This window comes from Ammodytes marinus, assembly GCF_949987685.1.
Source record: "Ammodytes marinus genome assembly, contig: scaffold_76, whole genome shotgun sequence".
NCBI lineage: Eukaryota > Metazoa > Chordata > Actinopteri > Uranoscopiformes > Ammodytidae > Ammodytes > Ammodytes marinus.
Genome location: NW_027648534.1, coordinates 131524 through 149787, shown reverse-complemented (window position 1 = coordinate 149787; position 18264 = coordinate 131524). Strand labels below are relative to the sequence as shown.

The following is an 18264-nucleotide window of genomic DNA, read 5'->3' as shown; positions in this document are numbered from 1 at the left end:
TAGTATGTAGTTTAGTAAAAAGACTAAAACTCTTCTGTACTTTAGTATGTAGTGTAGTAAAAAGACTAAAACTCTTCTGTACTTTAGTATGTAGTGTAGTGAAAAGACTAAAACTCTTCTGTACTTTAGTATGTGGTGTAGTAAAAAGACTAAAACTCTTCTGTACTTTAGTATGTGGTGTAGTAAAAAGACTAAAACTCTTCTGTACTTTAGTATGTAGTGTAGTAAAAAGACTTAAACTCTTCTGTACTTTAGTATGTAGTGTAGTAAAAAGACTAAAACTCTTCTGTACTTTAGTATGTAGTGTAGTAAAAAGACTAAAACTCTTCTGTACTTTAGTATGTAGTGTAGTAAAAAGACTAAAACTCTTCTGTACTTTAGTATGTAGTGTAGTAAAAAGACTAAAACTCTTCTGTACTTTAGTATGTAGAGTAGTAAAAAGACTACAACTCTTCTGTACTTTAGTATGTAGTGTAGTAAAAAGACTAAAACTCTTCTGTACTTTAGTATGTAGTGTAGTAAAAAGACTAAAACTCTTCTGTACTTTAGTATGTAGTGTAGTAAAAAGAAAGAGTATGTGATTTGGAACGCAGGGTTAGTGTTGGTTGTGTTACAGGGACTCTGCAGTGTGTGGAAACCTGAGCGTCTGCTTCCCCCTGGGGTTCACTCAGAGCATTACACCCTCTGGAATATTTATCCAACAGTAGCCTACCAAGCTGACATTTATTTTCATACTTCATTCAGACAAATAAACATTATAGATATTACAGGAAATCACTCAATGTATTTATTTTTCGCTTCAAAATAACATGAAAAAAACGTTATTGTAAAGTGATGACATGTCAGTAACCATTTCACTGTGTAATATGACATCATCAAGAAAAGAAAGTTCTAGAAAGTTCTAGATTGCAACGCTCCCTGGGTGACCCGGCTTGTTTCAGGTTGTGTATAGCTCTCAATGTGATGAATCAATGCAGTAAATGCTGACTGGCTGAAATGTAATGTTGGTGTTGAAGGATAACCACACCAAAATGTATTCTCACAATTTATCTAACAAATAAAACAAAATCTATCACATGTAAAGTAGGCCAGCGCTGGACACACCCTGCGTTCCAATCCCCATACTTCCCTTCTATTTAGTATGCCAGGAAAAGATTTAGGATGTCCCAATACATGCACATCAATTGTAGTATGCTGAAAATACATAAATGCCCCACTAATTCCAATAGCATTTTGGAGTATTCGTCTAATTTCTTGACATTTCTCGACATAATGAAAAGAAAATCTTCTTTATCAGATTTTTTTTTCTCTCCTGTCTGTGGCCCTAAAACTCTTCTGTACTTTAGTATGTAGTGTAGTAAAACGACTAAAACTCTTCTGTACTTTAGTATGTAGTGTAGTAAAAAGAAAGAGTATGTGATTTGGAACGCAGGGATAGTTTCACTCGTTTGCGCAGCTGACGTCATTACGCAGGCTACACTCGTTAACGTCGTAACGGCCCCGCGAATATCAAAGTCAACATTGCAGCTACCGTGACCGCGCAGACATCTCAGACCGGAGGGATTTAAACAAGTTGGATTTTAATTTAATAAGAAAACGTAAAGAATGAACAGCAAGAGAAAGGCCTGCGCCATGGACATGACGTGGACGGTTTTGCAGCGGCGAGAAGGACAAACAATGTTGAGTGTTTCATACGGACAGTTGGCAAAGGGTCGGCTAGCTAGCTGTGCTTTCGGTGAGTGACTGGACTGCCGCTATTCCTGCTTGCTTTGTCTTCTACGAGCCAGGCCGACAGATTGGTGAGTCAGAAACTATTTTCGGGGTATTATTTTGAATTAATGTGTGGATGCATTGATGGCGAGTGCAAGCCTTGATGCATTTTATATTCATATGAGCAGTTGTGTTTTCATTGTTGCTAACTGACAAGCTTAACGGGGTCGTTGTGCAATGATTCAGGCTAAAGAGATGGTTACATTCTGATGCTGGACACATGCTACTGGGACTTTGTCTAGTTAGAAAGAGTTTATTGATGGATTTGCCGCCAGTTATGCTGTACAGAGCAGTGTGTGAGTGTGTGTGTGCGTGTGTGTGTGTGTCTGTGTGCGTGCGTGTGTCTGTGTGTGCGCGTGTGTGTGCGTGTGTGCGTGTGTGTGCGTGTGTGCGTGTGTGTGTGCGTGTGTGTGTGTGTGTGTGTGTGTGCGTGCGTGTGTGTGTGTGTGTGCGTGCGTGTGTGTGTGTGTGTCTGTGTGTGTGTGTGTGCGTGTGTGTGTGTGTGCACTTGTTATAAACTAAACAAGTCCGTTAAAGCAAGTACATTTGAGCTTTTAAAGTCATGATATGAAAGGTTGACTAACTGAACAGATTTTAAGCAAACTGCAATGTATTGCTCTGTTTGTGGACGTGTATGGGATGGCCAGCACTGTGAGTGCGTGTGCTGTGTGTGTGTGTGTGTGTGTGTGTGTGTGTGTGTGTGTGTGTGTGTGTGTGTGTGTGTGTGTGTGTGTGTGTGTGTGTGTGTGTGTGTATGTGGAGGTGTGGAGTGACCATATAGTCCAGGCATTTTGTGAGAAAATATGGGTGGACCTCTCAAAAATTGCAACAGAAACCATTCCAACTGTTTTTGACTCGTGAATATGTAATAAATAACATACTAAAAGTCTTAAGGAATCCAAGTGGTGGAAAGTTATGTTCTAAGGGTTTTCCTAACCATACCTTTTATACCAATTTTAAACTTCCTAAAGTACTCTTTTATTGTAGAGGTGATGTGTGCCAAATTGTTAACGTTTTGGTTGTAGCCTATAATGCCTGGACTAATAGTGACTGAGTATGAGTGACAGACGGTAACTCAAATCATATGTGCTTTGACGGTCATTTGGCCAATCAGATCCAGTATTTTTCAGTGAGGGGCGGTGACATCAGTCAGTCAGATCGTCTACAGGGAAGTTGACTTTTTTTCCTCTCTCCAATTTATCTGAGCGTTTTAAAACTGGTCCATGGTATGCAAGCCGTGCAAGCCGCAGTGCTATTATTTTACCGTGTTAATGTGCCTTGAATGGTGCATGGCGTTCTGGGCTGGCTGACACACCTGAAGTGAATGTAGTGATTATAGCAGATCAGCGCCGAAACAACACACTCACCTGTTTCCTCATATTATGCACCGTTATGTTCCAGCGCGTGTGTGTGTGTGAGAGAGAGAGAGAGAGAGAGAGAGAGAGAGAGAGTGCTCCTGTGTGTGTGTGTGTGTGTGTGTGTGTGTGTGTGTGTGTGTGTGTGTGTGTGTGTGTGTGTGTCTGTGTGTGTGTGTGTGTGTGTGTGTGTGTGTGTCTGTGTGTGTGTGTGTGTGTGTGTGTGTGTGTGTGTGTGTGTGTGTGTGTGTCTGTGTGTGTGTGTGTGTGTGTGTGTGTGTGTCTGTGTGTGTGTGTGTGTGTGTGTGTCTCTGTGTGTTTGAGTGTGAGCACTAGAGTGACTGTGTTTCTGTGTGATGGTTTGATGGTTGTGTAGCAATGACAATGAAAATCCTGTGTGCCACAATCTCTCTAGTTTATTGTAGGCTAAGGGAAGCGGGTGTGACTGAGTTGAGGCTCCATGTTATTTTCTGCCTCATTTAAAGTCTTTTCTCTCATTCACTTTATATATAAATATCAACAAGCTGGTTTTTGCCATTTTACCGTTTTTCTATGTTGTTTTCTTTAAACGTTATTCTTGGTAAATCCCTTCACACTTTGTTTGGGAAAAGTCAAGAAGGTCCAAGTCAGACTTCACTTAAGACAAGAGAACTATCAGCTGAAGCCTGCCAGGCCAAACTAGAATTGAACGACAGAAGAAAATCAGGATAAACATCGGCTGTGCCTTCGAGCCTGGGAGGGACTTTGTTCTGTTTTGAAGCTCCAAAGCTTCGATGAGGCTTTTCCCCTTGGACAGGTAAGAGAACAGATTGGATTAAGACATATACCGAACTAGACACTCGAACGGACCGCGTCACTTGTCTGAGTATACATGGCCTTTCAGAGAATAGAATAAATGTCCGATGCATGGCTGTCTCCACTGTGCTAGGTGGCGCTGTAGCCCTTTCAACAAGTGGTTATAGAGCCACGTCCGATTCCCTTCCGGCAACAACCCTACTATTTATTACGTCGTCTCCTTACACTTCCTTGTGAAATCCTCCGCAGGGATTCTCGAGCAAGCGCAGAACGAGAACTCCGATATGCGATGTCCGATCCCTGTTTACATGCAGAGAGAATGCCGACAATGAACGAATTATCTAGGTGTTCTTATCCGACTTTGCTTGTCCGTTAATGTGCCGATTTGTGTGTGAAGTAGATCGGATAAAGGTGTTTACATGCAGTTTACAAGTCCTGTTGAAGTCTTATTCCTTTATTTACCCGATTATGAGTCTGCATGTAAACGCACTGACTGTAGTGTAATAGTTATGTTCCTAAATAACTTCATATTGTGGTTTTCGCTGTTCGTTACCTCAGGTTAGCCAGGTTAGCTTTCTGGCTAAGGCAGACAAACGACTAACTTACGTGGAAATTCTACGTTAGTTACTTTGCAGTAGTCTATTTTGCTACGGTAGCAATTCACTATATTGAGTGGATAACGTTAGCTAGATCATCCCGACCCTTGTTGCCTATGCGGCTGTACAATTGGGGTGCTTGTTGTTTGAAACTTTGTTAGCTGACCTTTTCAAGCAATCAACCCCAGATCAATGATTAATGAGCTATTTAGAGGTGCACCAATCGATCGGAGCCTGTTTGCCTACTTTGCTGTGATCTGTGCTCGCCTACTCTCTACTTATAGCTGGTAATTCCTGTGAGAAGGCTTCCTAAAGAAAACACACACAATCTGTGGTGCACACTTCATTTGTAAACTGCAAGTATCATGGAGCAAATAGTCAAAATAAAATCTAGCAACATTACAGAACGTGCTGTTATTCTAGATATCATTCTTATATATTTTCCAGCATTCTGAATATTATTTTTCATTTGCATTCCAGATACCAAAATACAAAATCCACAGGAATGACAATCCAGGGTCCAACTACATCTACGCCCAGTAAGCATCCTGGTCCTACTAATCTTCCAGAATCATCAACTGGAGGAGAATATGACCGGTTATTCTGTATTTCATTTCTAACTTGAAGTATACTAAGTGTCAATTTCAACATTACTAATATACAGTAGTATTGCTTACAAGAAATCACCTGTGAAGTAAGTCCACATTCATTGACATGTTTTCTATTACTGGTTGTTGATCTATATTTATGTTGATATTATATAAATATTGAGTATAAATAATGTTGAATAAATGAATGTCACACAGCATTATTAATTCAACTGAAAATGCCAATTTATATTAGTGTGGCAAAGGTGTAATGAGCTATTTCACACGCGTGCATGAATGGGTCCTTGGCAGACGTCAACATCCTCCATAGGATGTAGCGAATCGGGAGAAAGATTTCATACCATCTGGTTTTGCAGCACACGAGGCCCTGTCGCAGATTACTCTCAACAGACGCTGGCTGAAAGTTAAAGTTTCTTTATTTGTCAATTTACACAAGGTTTATCGAAATTCATTCTTTGAATATCCCCTCTCAAGTTAGTTTTCGGAGGGTATCAGAGCGCAGGGTCAGCCATAGCACAGCGCCCCTGGAGCAGTTTGGGGTTAAGTGTCTTGCTCATGGTCACAATGGTTGAGATGGTGGGCACCGTAGATATAATAGCAGCCACCACTAGTTTTACTACTAACACCCTCCTGTCCGGTGCCGGGGATTGAACCAGCGACCTTGTAGTTATTAGTTGGACCCCCTCCTACCACCCATTTGTCCTTTCGGTAAGACTAAACATGTCATCTTGTCTAAGAAGGTTTGTGTCAGTTTTGTGTTTTAGAGGTGAATGTGGAAATAGAAATGTTATAGCAATATTATCAATATGATATGTTGCCTCTATATGACTGTGTTGCAAACGAGCATGTGTCTGAAGTTCTCTTGAATTTGTTTTGTTGCGCTGCAGGCCACCATCAGATCTGGAGTCCTTTCAGACCGTGATGTTTTCTGGCCTCGTTTGCCTTCTCTCCTCCACTGTATGAAGCAACGACCCTTCTCTCCTCCACTGGACTAAAACCAGCACAACCAGCGGCCAACGCATGTCAACCGGAAAGGTGAGGTTCTGTCAGTCAAACATGTGAACACATATCTTATTGTTTGTTTGCCTCTAGGAACACATCGGTTCACTTTAAAAGGTTTGAAGGTGCAACAACTGATTTAAAAAATAAAATAAACATAGAAACAGTAAATAAAGAAATGAGCATATTAGGGCCATTGGAGGTAAAATTGGAAGATTTTAACTAAAAACAAATGTAGATTAAAAATAAAATAATTTTTTTTGTTGTCAAATAACCACTTATTTTCACTGCTGTATAAAGTTCCCCTCTGACAGGCCACAACCTGTATGAACTTTAAATTTAATAAAACTTGTTTTAATAAAATAAAAAAGCTGATGGAACTAGGATCATCAGGATAAGATTAAACACATTTTTATTTTATGGATTTCTTCCCCACTGGGACTAAAAACTATTTAGCAGAGGCAAATCTAATCCTGTTCTGCACTTCCTAAAACCCTCACTAGGGGTCAGTCCATACACAGACACACAGATGTAAACAAGGCATTGGTTACAAAATATGAAAAAAGCCAAAATAATAGTATGTTTTCAAAGAATATTACATGATTTGTTTTCTCTGTGTTTGAAAAGAAAGTTATCTTTCAGTCAGTCATTGTTCAATCACTTGTGGGTCGTCACACTTCAAATCAAAGATTTATTTATTTTCCCAATATCCTTTTCAAACAGATCTGTTGATATGATTACTGATCACACTCCTCAACCTCTGCCTGCTTCAATACAAACTGAAGCTGTGTCCGCCCACGCCCAAGTTTTCTCATGTCCATGACCCGTTTGTAAACCAAACTGTGTGCCCTGCTGCTGTAAACAGTGAAACAGTAACTTTTTGGGTATATTTCTAACTTCAAACAGTGTCCAGGATAATCTTTTCCTGCGAGTAAACTTTATCAATACAGTTATGAGAATATACCTATAATTTTCACTTATCTGACGAACCCAAAGTTACATAGTGCACCTTTAATTGTTATAGTGAAATTTCGGAGAAGGGATACGAAGCAGGATTTACTGCGGTATAAGTTTATTTTCCCCTTCAAATACAGATGCATTTTAAACTGATTCACATTAGGAGTAAGAATGCAAAACAAACATTTTATTGGATTCAAATTTTAATAGACCCAAAGTTATTACCAGGAAATAAAATATTGCAGTAATATTGTGATTTCAGCCGGCAAGTGGACCTGCAAGGGAAAAGACAAAATTTAGACAAATAATTTAAGCAACTTGTGGCACAAAATATTTGTTCCAACTTTACAACAGCAGCAAATGTGATCTCGTTATCTGACTTATTAGTGCTTTTTAAAAAAGGTGGAGTCAGTTATTCTGGAGAACGCTTGTCAAAATTTCCTCACAATAGGTATTTGTACCGTGTGTGTGCGCTGGGGAAAAATCCAGAGTTTATATACAGCCTAGGCTCTGTAAACTGGTACTGTATGTCAACAAAGGGGTCCACTGTAACATGCCCGTTTACAGAGCCTAGGCTGTGTATTAACATTGCATTTGTTTTTCCTCTGCAAAAAAACAAAAACACACATACTACAGATAGGATCATGAGGAGATATCAAATTTAATAGCTGAAGATTTGGAGGAGTTACAGTGAGCAAACGGAAGCACAATAAGGATTTTAATAACTATTATAAATACGCCAATCATCTCTGCATTGCTGCTTAGTTAATGTAAAATGCGCTACATCTTCCTGTGCACATTATCTTTTCCTCAGCAGAGTGAAACAGCTCAGACTGACTAAAGAAGGACGGTCAGTTCAGGCATCCGTAGTTATAAATCTGCCCGATAACTTCCATCAGCCAATAAGAGAGCTCGTCCTGTTGCCAAGCAGATTTGCGTATTCGTTAGAATGTAACTGCTAGCTGGAGACGTGCTGTTTGCCAGTTTATAGATTAATAAGAGTTAAAAGTGTGTTTGCTGCCAGTATTCTCAGCATTAAGGGTTATGTGTACGTCCACAGAACCAACTAACTAACTACACACAAACTGTTAAATAAACCCTGTTGATGAGATCATCCTCGGACCTTTGCATTCTTACCGATGCACTACAGTGGTTACAAACTCCTAACCAACAATCATACAGTCCTCCATTACACTCACCTTTAAGCTACTGAAGGCATTTGTAAGCCACATCCAGGTACTTGTAAGTTCCGACACAGGGGTCTCCAAACTCTTTGTTGGTCGCGCGAATGGTACAGGAGGTTGTCCCGCTACAGCTGTTGACAAAGAGTGATTTTAGTGAGGCTTGAATGCAAGTTAAAATAGGGTTTATAGTATTTATAAAAGACTGGGGCACTTTACACAATAGCCACTTTGTCAGCGTTCCCTGAGCAACGAGTGTCTTGGAGCTGAGAGTCAGGTCTTCCAGTAGAACATGTGGTCCGGTCTGTGCGGCCATAAACGGCACTCTGGACGGATATAACCTGTCCTCTATCTGAAACAATAAGTTACAGAGGCAGAGAGGAGAGACATGTAGTTAACCCTCTACCGATATCTCACTGGTATTTATTTTCCCCAATATATTAATTGCCGTTTGTCTTTTTTACAAAACACAGACAAACAGATATCTGGACCATCACAACAAGGACACAAACCACAAAGAAAAAGTTAACAAAACAAAGAAAAAGAAAAAAAAAGTATCCCATGTTCTGGCCAATTCCACATATGCAGTTTTAATAAATAGTCTGTCTGTCCGTCTAAATAAAAAAATAAATAGTTATCTTACCACAATTCAGGCGTGCCTCATCTCCCTCACATGTTATACTCACTCTGAGAGCTGTCAAACCACCTATGAAGAGAAAGAATTATAATATTTTCATCAGTGCTTTAATCCCCGCCTGTGGGTTGAAGATTCAGAATCAGGGGGGGGGGGGGTTTATCCACACACACACTTTATCATAATTCTCTCACACAGATATTTACCTGCTTTCAAAAACACACACGTTGCTGCAAGCACTGCAAGACAAACAGCAAAGTCAGACAGTTCATATAAACCTCAGAGTAAACTACAAATAAAACACAAAAGAAAAAGTTATAAAGGTTTTTTAAAACTAGAATTTCTGGCACATTAATTGTACACAAAGTAATCCAAAGTGCAACATTCTCTGTCCTATCAAAGCAGAGTCAATTAAACCATTTTTAGAACTATGCAGGACAGTCATAAGATTTTAACCGAGTTAAACTAACTAACTATAACACTGACACATGCAAGTTTCCATTCACAATTTTGAAAGAAGTTTGGACCACAACTACATTTACATGTTACACATAAATTACTTAAAAATCCATCTCTAGATATTCCTAGATGTATATTAAGCTTAATTCTATAACAAGTAGTTGTGTACTCACACAGTGTAGCACAGAATCTGGGGCAGAGCATGGTGGTTGAGAATGTTTTTTTTTTTTTTTTGAAGATCTGGTACACCTCATATTTATACATGTATTCTTGCCTGGGACTCAACGGGAGACAACTACACACAGGTGAAACACATTAGGGCGGGGCCAGCAATCAAAGCTTACAGGAAGTGACAACACTTATCAAAATAAAACAGGAAACACACATATACACACACACACACACACACACACACACTCAGGTTGCGTTCCGAATCGCATACTTTCTACTATATAGTATGTAGAAAAAAGATTTAGGATGTCCCGATTCTTGTGGCCAGATTTAGGATGGTTAGAATACCCGGATGGTCTACTTCATGCGGCCAAGATTGTTAGTGTTGAAAAGTGCATCCTATTTGGGCGATTCTGACCCACAATCCAGTGCGCACGTGAAGTGACGTAACATCGACGAAGCCTATAGGTCCATGTTATGAAAACAAACGGGGATGCGACGGATATAAAAGCAAGAGGCAAGATCAAGGCGCAATGTTATGATGAAATAAGAGAGAAAAGTATGTCCCAATAGTATGTCTACTGCATCCTAACTAGATTCTTTTTATCGTCAGATGTAGTATGTAGAATAGAAAAAAGAAAGAGTATGCGATTCGGAACGCAACCTCACACTCACACTCACACTCACACTCACACTCACACTCACACTCACACTCACACTCACACTCACACTCACACTCACACTCACACACTCACACTCACCGGCCACTTTATTATGTGCAGCGGTTCATTTTCTTGTTAACAAATATAACTAATCAGCCAATCACATGTCAGCAACTCAATGCATTTAGGCATTTAGACCTGGACGGGACAACTTATTGAGGTTGAAACCAAGCAACAGAATGGGGAAGAAAGGGGGTTTAAGTGACTTTGAACATGGCAATGTTGAGGGTGCCACGAGGGCTGTTATGAGTTTTTCAGAAACTGCTGATCTACTGGGATTTTCACTCCAAACCATCTCTAGGGCTTACAGAGAATGGTACGAAAAAGAAAAAATATCTAGTGAGCGGCATTTGTGTGGACGTAAAATGCCTTGTTGAAGTCAGAGGTCAGTGGAGGATGGGCAGACTGGTTTGAGATGATAGAAAGGCAACAGTAACTCAAACTAGAAAATGCATTTCCTGCTGAAAATGCGTGTGAATGCTGAAACAGCTTACGCTAAACTGGATAGCTGAGTATGAAGATTTAAAAAAGTTTAAAAAGGTTTGTTTAGTATGAAAGGATTTGAATATATAGAAGTTTGAATATGATTTCTTGCTGAAATTATGATTAAGTTGAAAGACATGGATACAAAACTTAAAACTATGAAATAGTAATTGAATAGACTTGGAGCTAAACAACCTTGATGGCTTGAATTTATATGAATCAGCTAAAGGAGTATGAAGATGTGGAAAAGTAAGAAATAGTCTTAAGTATGAATAGTATTGAATTGTTTAACTCTTATAGGAATGATGTTGAATATTTAAAAATGTCTAGATAAAATTATAATTGAAAGACATGAATTTGTTTGTGTGAAATAGGCCCATTTCAACTTTGTCTCTCCAAACTGTCTAATAAAGCGGAAAAAAGAAGAAAAAAAAGAAAAAGAAAATCAAGAAAAAAATGTGAAATTGCCCTTTAATGGGCAGAGTGAGTCACCAAGGTGAGTGTATGTCTTATTGAGGGTCTGTGATCAGGCAGAAATCCCACCTTTTAGAGGCCTCAGAGAGGTCATTTCATCCAAAACCTCACCTCAAACCGCTGCCTCTAACTGACCGACCGTGATCTTAACTGACAAAATTATTTTACTGTTAGAACCAGAAGAATCTGATGAAGACACAGTGTGAACATTGTGTCTATAATGTGAAGAATATGAGAACCAGAGCATTTTAAATGTGTGGTACAGTCTGCCTTCCTCCAGAAATGTCATGTCTCAGTTAACAAGGGAGTCTATGCGGCAGTTGGTTGGACACCATTTAGCTTGGAAGCCCAGACCTCCCATTGTGTAGGTCCGATTGCTTCAGTAGTCACATCTATGCGACCGGCAGAATATGTCCTACATTTTGATGTCAAAATCATCCATGTAGGGTTTAATTTGTGGGAGTGAGAGGCAGTTATATCATAGGTTTTGATGTATTTTTACAACAGTTCTACGCTGTAACAGTTGGTTCCCCCACTCTGCCTCTGAACATTCCGTCCCATCCGGATCCCATTATAAATTTAGAAAGAGGTTGAAAAAAGCTTAAAACTAAAACTATGTTTGTTCAAAGACTGTTTAAGATTTTAAAAAGTTGTCAAAGAATTGAATAGCTGTAATTCATGTGAATTGTTTAACGTTTGAATGGAGGCTGTAGCTGAAAAAATGCCATGAGCTACTACTAGTCTATTTCTGTATATATAATGTTGTTATGGTAGTTTCAGAGTGGAAACAGTAAGTGGATCAGTTTACCCCACAGCTGGGGTAAAGTGAGCCACATGACAACTTTTTTTAAAACAATCATATTTTCACTGCCCTTTGCCTTAAAAAAATTCTGCTAATGCCCATTTCTAGGAAACATCCTGAATTAATGGGAAATGTGTACATTTGAGTGATAAATCATTTTAGCTCCCTTAGAGGGGAGCAAATGTAAAAAGTGGCTCAGATTACCCGGTTCTCCCCTATGTATATATAGTGCAATAATTAAGGCTAAAGAGATTGTTAAATTCTGATGCTGGACATATGCTAAAATATCAGAATGAGATTAAACACATTTTTATTTTATGGATTTTTTCCCCACTGGGACTAAAAACTATTTAGCAGAGGCAAATCTAATCCTGTTCTGCACTTCCTAAAACCCTCACCAGGGGTCAGTCCATACACAGTCACAGACACAGACACACACACACACACACACACACACACACACACACACACACAACACACACACACACACACACACACACACACACACACACACACACACACACCGTATATTCAGTGAAATCCTGGCATCATTTGTCAAAGACTTCACTTTTCTTCATTAACAGACATACTGTATAAAACAAACATTTGGTTTGTTTTAATAGAATTGAAGCATTAGCATCTGTATTGTGTTTCTGACTGTTTTGGGTGTAAACGAGGCATCGGTTACCAAATATGAATAAAGCCAAAATAATTGGATGTTTTCAAAGAATATTACATGATCTGTTTTCTCTGTGTTAAATGAGAACGTTATCTTTCAGTCAGTCATTGTTCAATCACCACTTGTGGGTCACACTTCAAATCAAAGATTTATTTATTTTCCCAATATCCTTTTCAAACAGATCTGTTGATATTGTTACTGATCACACTCCTCAACCCCTGCTTGCTACAACATGAACTGAAGCTGTGTCCGCCCACGCCCAAGTTCTCATGTCCATGACCCGTTTATAGACACATGTACAAGTTTAAAAAATGATTGTGTTCAGTTTCTCAATATTCAGAAAGAAGTGTGGAAAAGAGGTTTTAGAAACTTTGACGACAATGCAATCAGTGATGCTACCACAGCTTGAGGCAAAATGAACTTCTGCATTTTTTTATTTAATGGGAAGGTTCAGGGACATGCCCCCCAAAGAAAACATCAAATTTACCTGATCTAATTATTTGCCTCTTTCCTGCGGGTACCCGACCTGTTACAGGACTTTTGCATGAATGATCTGCCAGGCATAATATAACCCCTAACCCTAACCCTATAATATATGAGAATTAAGTTAAAGGCATACTAGGTCATTCTGGAGATTGTTTGAAATCTGTGAATATCTCCACAAAAATTGCTACCTGTCCACACAGTGAACACACAGCCTGGACTCTGTAAACTGGTATGTAAACAGAAGGACTGGGCTTTGTTAACATTCCCTGTGTTTACATACCAGTTTACAGAGCCTAGAATCTGTATTTCCAACAGATTTTCTTCAGAGTGCACACAGTACGAACAGGTAGCACATTTTGAGGAGATATTCACTGATTTTGAAAAAAGATATTTGTCAACAAACATTCTCCAGAATGACCTAGTATGCCTTTAAATGTTGCAATGATAGAGACAAATAAAAGCTTTAAAACCATGTGCTACTTGATAATTTAAACCCAATTTGGACTTCATTGTATTTTTGCCCAGGGACATGTGGCATCAAACCACCAACTTCAGATCATTGGACGGCTGCCCTACCTACGTAGCCACACCTACCAACCTGCGTTCAAGTCAACTCAGAAGAACAAGCTCCGTGCTCAGACCTGTGAAAAAATGAACAGATGAATGGTTAGGTATAGGGCACACTTCCAAAAGAAAACCTTTTACTGCGCAACCACCTATATTTCCTATGCCTAGAGCCGCCCCGTCTCAGTTTTCCATATAAAGTGGCCGTTGAAAGTTAAATCAGAATTCAGCACATCATTGACTTCTTCCCCCCTAACATTCACTGTCAGCAGACACGTAAGTGTTCAAGAATCTTTCCTTGATCCATTATAATCTGTGTAAATAGTATATAGGTGCATCTTAAACAATGAGAATATCTTGGTAGTGAAAAGAAATGCCAGGAATTTAATTAAAAAAGGTAAACTTTAATAAAGTCTAGATCAGTTACACAAAGAGAAATATGTCTTTTGTTTTGCTATGACACTTTTCAGAACGTCGACATATTTGTATTATAAATCTTTTCAAAACAATTGTTCTTATGTAATATTCCAATATTTCGAGATGCTGGATTTTTTTTTCACAAGCTGTAAGCCATTAAAGCTAAATTACACAAAAAAAGGCCTGACATATTTCACTTTGTGTAACAAATCAGGAGTATATTAATGTTTTACTTCTTGAATTAGGTTACAGAAAAAAACAAATGTCCATGGTTGTTTGAGATGCACTTGTAAATGGGGGCAGTATGCGTGAACATGTATAATATAATTCATTTCAGATGCCATATTTTTGACAAGTGATATTTAATTTGCAACAATTAGAGCTCATCTGAGAAGTCATATTTATAACATTTTGATATTCTGTTTACTCATGAGCTTAGAGGTGTCAGCAATGTTGGTGAATGCTTGTTGTCATTATTATAATTTTTTTCAAATAGGTTAATTTCTCCTCACGATCCACCAATTGCCCGTCGTGTATGTGTGCTGAAAAAAAATGCAAAAAACTAAACAGGCAGGTTTCTAGCTACCTTAGGCTCCTTTGTTTACATTGTGGGAGTGGCGTAACAAAAGAGATGGAGAGGTAAAATCAAGTTGAGTCTGTTTACTTCCACTTTTAGCAACAGCTTCAGGTAACAACACAGTTCAGCTATTAAAGGAGAAGTAAGTGATGTTATGTTTGTAAATAGACATGTTAAATCACGTTATATTCATACACTAATCACTTAAACAGTATGAACAGTTCATAACACAGGTCTCCCAGTCATTCAGATTTGCAGTTATTGCCAGATTAAAATCTTGAGTATCCCGCTAGTTTTTATCCAATCAGGAGACAGAGCGCTATAAAGAGGCGGGTCTCTGTGCCTGTGAACGATAACTTGCTGCTCTCCATCGCGGCACTATCTGATGAAGAAGGCTGTGTGTTCATGTGGTGGAGACGTAGGGACGAGGGAACAGGAAATTAGCTAAAATCAGTGTTTTATGTTTCAGCAAAGAATCCCTCAGTGTTTTATGTTTCAGCAAAGAATCCCTCAGTGTTTTATGTTTCAGCAAAGAATCCCTGTCAAGCTTCAGAGATCTTAAGCAGACAGATGATTACTGTTTCAGAATGGCTACAAAGGAATCACTTAACACTTAATCACACAAAAACAGTATCAATGTGCTTCTCAATAAGAAAGAAAGTCCTAGAGAAATTTGACATCACTATAGATAGTAAAGCAATTGAGTTGGTAAATGAGTTTAAATATCTAGGTATAACTCTAGATCCTCAAATTAAGTTTGACTCACATATAAAGAAGCTATCTAAAACTGTAAAAACTAGTCTGAACTGCTTTAGACTTATCAGGTCATGCCTCTCCTTTAAGGCATCTCATTTGTATCTGCATGCCATGGTTTTTTCACATCTATCCTATTGCATCACTGCCTGGGGCCAGGCCACTGAGTCAGCTACTAGACCTCTATTCTCACTCTATAAACAAGCTTTAAAAATTTTAGACCAGAAGCCACAGAAATGGCACCATTGTAAAATTATTGAGAAATACAATTTGTTGACTTTTTCCAACTTTATAAAATTCTGTTCCTTGAAAGTTGTTTTTATGTGCCTAAATGGACTGGCCCCACAAGCAATGTCTCAGATCTTTAAAAAGACTGACAACTGCCGGACAATGACAAGGAGTATAACCAAACAAAACTGTAAAGTTCGAAGATGCAGGACAACATTTGGCCAATTATCTCTCTCAGTGCAAGGTACACACCTATGGAATTCTCTACCGTCAGAGATTAAATCCCAAACAGAACTAAAGAGTTTTAGTGTGAAAGTTAAACAGTGGCTCAAGCAGCAGCAGAAATGTGAACATTAACGTCTCTCAAGTTATTTTAATAGAGCACTTTACTAATGTTTAATGCTAAATTTAATTGTGTTTTAATCTGAAATGTATAACTACAGCTGTGTGTATTGACTCATGGTACCTATTAATTGTATTATTCACTGTATCTCTATCACTGCATTTATTGTATTTAGTATCTTTGATTGTATTTTAAAGCCTGACCCAGGGACAAAGACTGCAAATTAGCTGAAGCTAGACGTCTTATATGCATCACATTTTCCCATTTTTTTTGTGGCGATGTTGTATGTATTGTCCCTGTCAAATAACATTTTATTATCATTATTATTATTATAAAAGGACCTTTAATTAAATTTTACACAGGGCACATTGAAATTTGTCTTTTTTTCACATATGCCCGCTCAGCTTTTTCACTCATGCGGAGATATTCACTGATTTTGACAACAAGTATTTTGCAGGATCACTGACTCCACCTTTAACTTGAATGTTCTCGTATGAATGAACCTTTTTTGGATTATTACTCATGATCTTCTTTCTTGTTTGCAGTTAACGACTATGGCCAAGTACATCACCAACCTTAAAGTTTCTGTTAAGGCAGCTGACGAACAAACTCTCCAATCGAAACGTTTCACCATCATCGATGAGAATCTGAACAAGGGGGCAGGAGGAGAGCGCGTCTTTCTCTGGTACAAACATCGACCTGCCAAACAACCAATCACCAGGCTTCAAGTGTCATTCAACGACGAGATGGCCGAGGGGCTGGGGAAAGCCGGGTACAAGAAGATTAAAAAAAACCTGAATGCTGGAGCAGGAGGTAAACCCATCTACCTGTGGTTCTTCAGAGGGTCCGGAGAATACCATACTCCCATAGAGGAGGTTTCTGTCACTACAAGTGCAGCAAATGAAGCCCTGAAGTTCAGAAGTGGCTGGGAGAGACTGGCCTGTGATCTGAACCGAGGGGTTGGAGGGGAATGGATCCACATCTGGTTGAGGAGATCCGAGCAAACTTTCATCTGTGATTTGGATGCCACTGATTCTTACGGTATAGACAAAGACAATTTCAAGGATGGCTACATCCGTGTGGATGAAGATACTAACAGGGGTCCCAATGGGTCCTTCGTCTTCCTCTGGTACCGTCAGACCACCGACCCGGAGCGTGCGCTCACTGACCTGCAAGTCTCCACAAATAACGGCGAGAGAATGAACTTCATGCTGCAACGCTACAGACCAGTGAATGTGAACCTCAACGACCGGAGCGGAGCTGACCAGGTGTACATGTGGTACAAGAAAACCAAAGGCGACAATCCCATTAAGGCCATGACCCTGATTCTTAACACAGAAGCTGTCCCAGAGTATATGAGGGCTGGTATCAATGTCATTGGGGAAAATCTCAACGAGGGTCACTGCTGCCCCATCTACCTGTGTTTTAACCAGTGAAAGCCAGCGGAAGCCGTATCCATGGCAGCACAGCTGGGAATCCACCACACTCAGTCCCCCATAAAAAAGTCAAATTGTTTTGGTGAAAGTTTCTGAAGGTTTCTTTTAACCTTTTTCCTCTATTTACTACAATATAAAAACAATGTGATTCATTATTTTACAGTTGTATTACTGGTGACATAAGAAAGTATCAATGGTATATGGGTTCTACTGCTAAACTTCTCAATAAAATGAACGTGGAGTCACATTTCTGGGAAACCCATGTTGTCAGAATCAGTGAATATCTCCTCAGGATCTGCAACCTGTCCATACAACCATGTTCAGCCCAATACTTCACTTGCTGACCTGAATTAGATTGTGTCAAGTGTCTTATATGTAGGAGTAGCCTTAGGATGGAGTAGCCTTTCAGCCTAATGTGAAAGATATAGATATTGATGATTTCTTTTGATTTTGACCGTCATGTCTTTTATGTAGATTTAAACTTTGGAGCCAAAGGCTTTAGTTGGGTCTGTTGGGTTATTGACATAAACATGTTTCCTAAAAAAAAAAAATCACAAAACAGGTGATATGTGTTGAATGGTTTTTGGACAATACGGGAGAATAAATATTTGAAAGCACAATAGAATGCCTGAGAGTCTTACTGCCTTATATTCCATATATTATCAATTATATTTCATTAAGTGTTTGACCTTAACAAAACCTACGCCCTTGGTTGGTAACATCACTTATTGAAATGCTCATTGCTTTGTCAACAAGGTTCTAAAACCCCTTCACA

The 18264-nt window shown here is 39.0% G+C and overlaps 1 protein-coding gene across 1 annotated transcript; it reads left to right on the top strand.

Annotated features, from left to right (window-relative positions):
• The first annotated feature begins 13837 nt into the window (after positions 1-13837).
• On the top strand, positions 13838-18264 carry LOC307270410 (uncharacterized protein). The gene is made up of 2 exons (XM_080054292.1): positions 13838-14011; positions 16599-18264. Exon 2 carries the CDS (start codon positions 16608-16610, stop codon positions 17487-17489), a length of 882 nt encoding a protein of 293 aa, XP_079910418.1. The 5' UTR covers positions 13838-14011; positions 16599-16607; the 3' UTR covers positions 17490-18264.

Bases quoted from the DNA above. Each gene is read 5' to 3' on its own strand.
- LOC307270410 (XM_080054292.1), top strand. From the start codon at position 16,608: ATGGCCAAGTACATCACCAACCTTAAAGTTTCTGTTAAGGCAGCTGAC.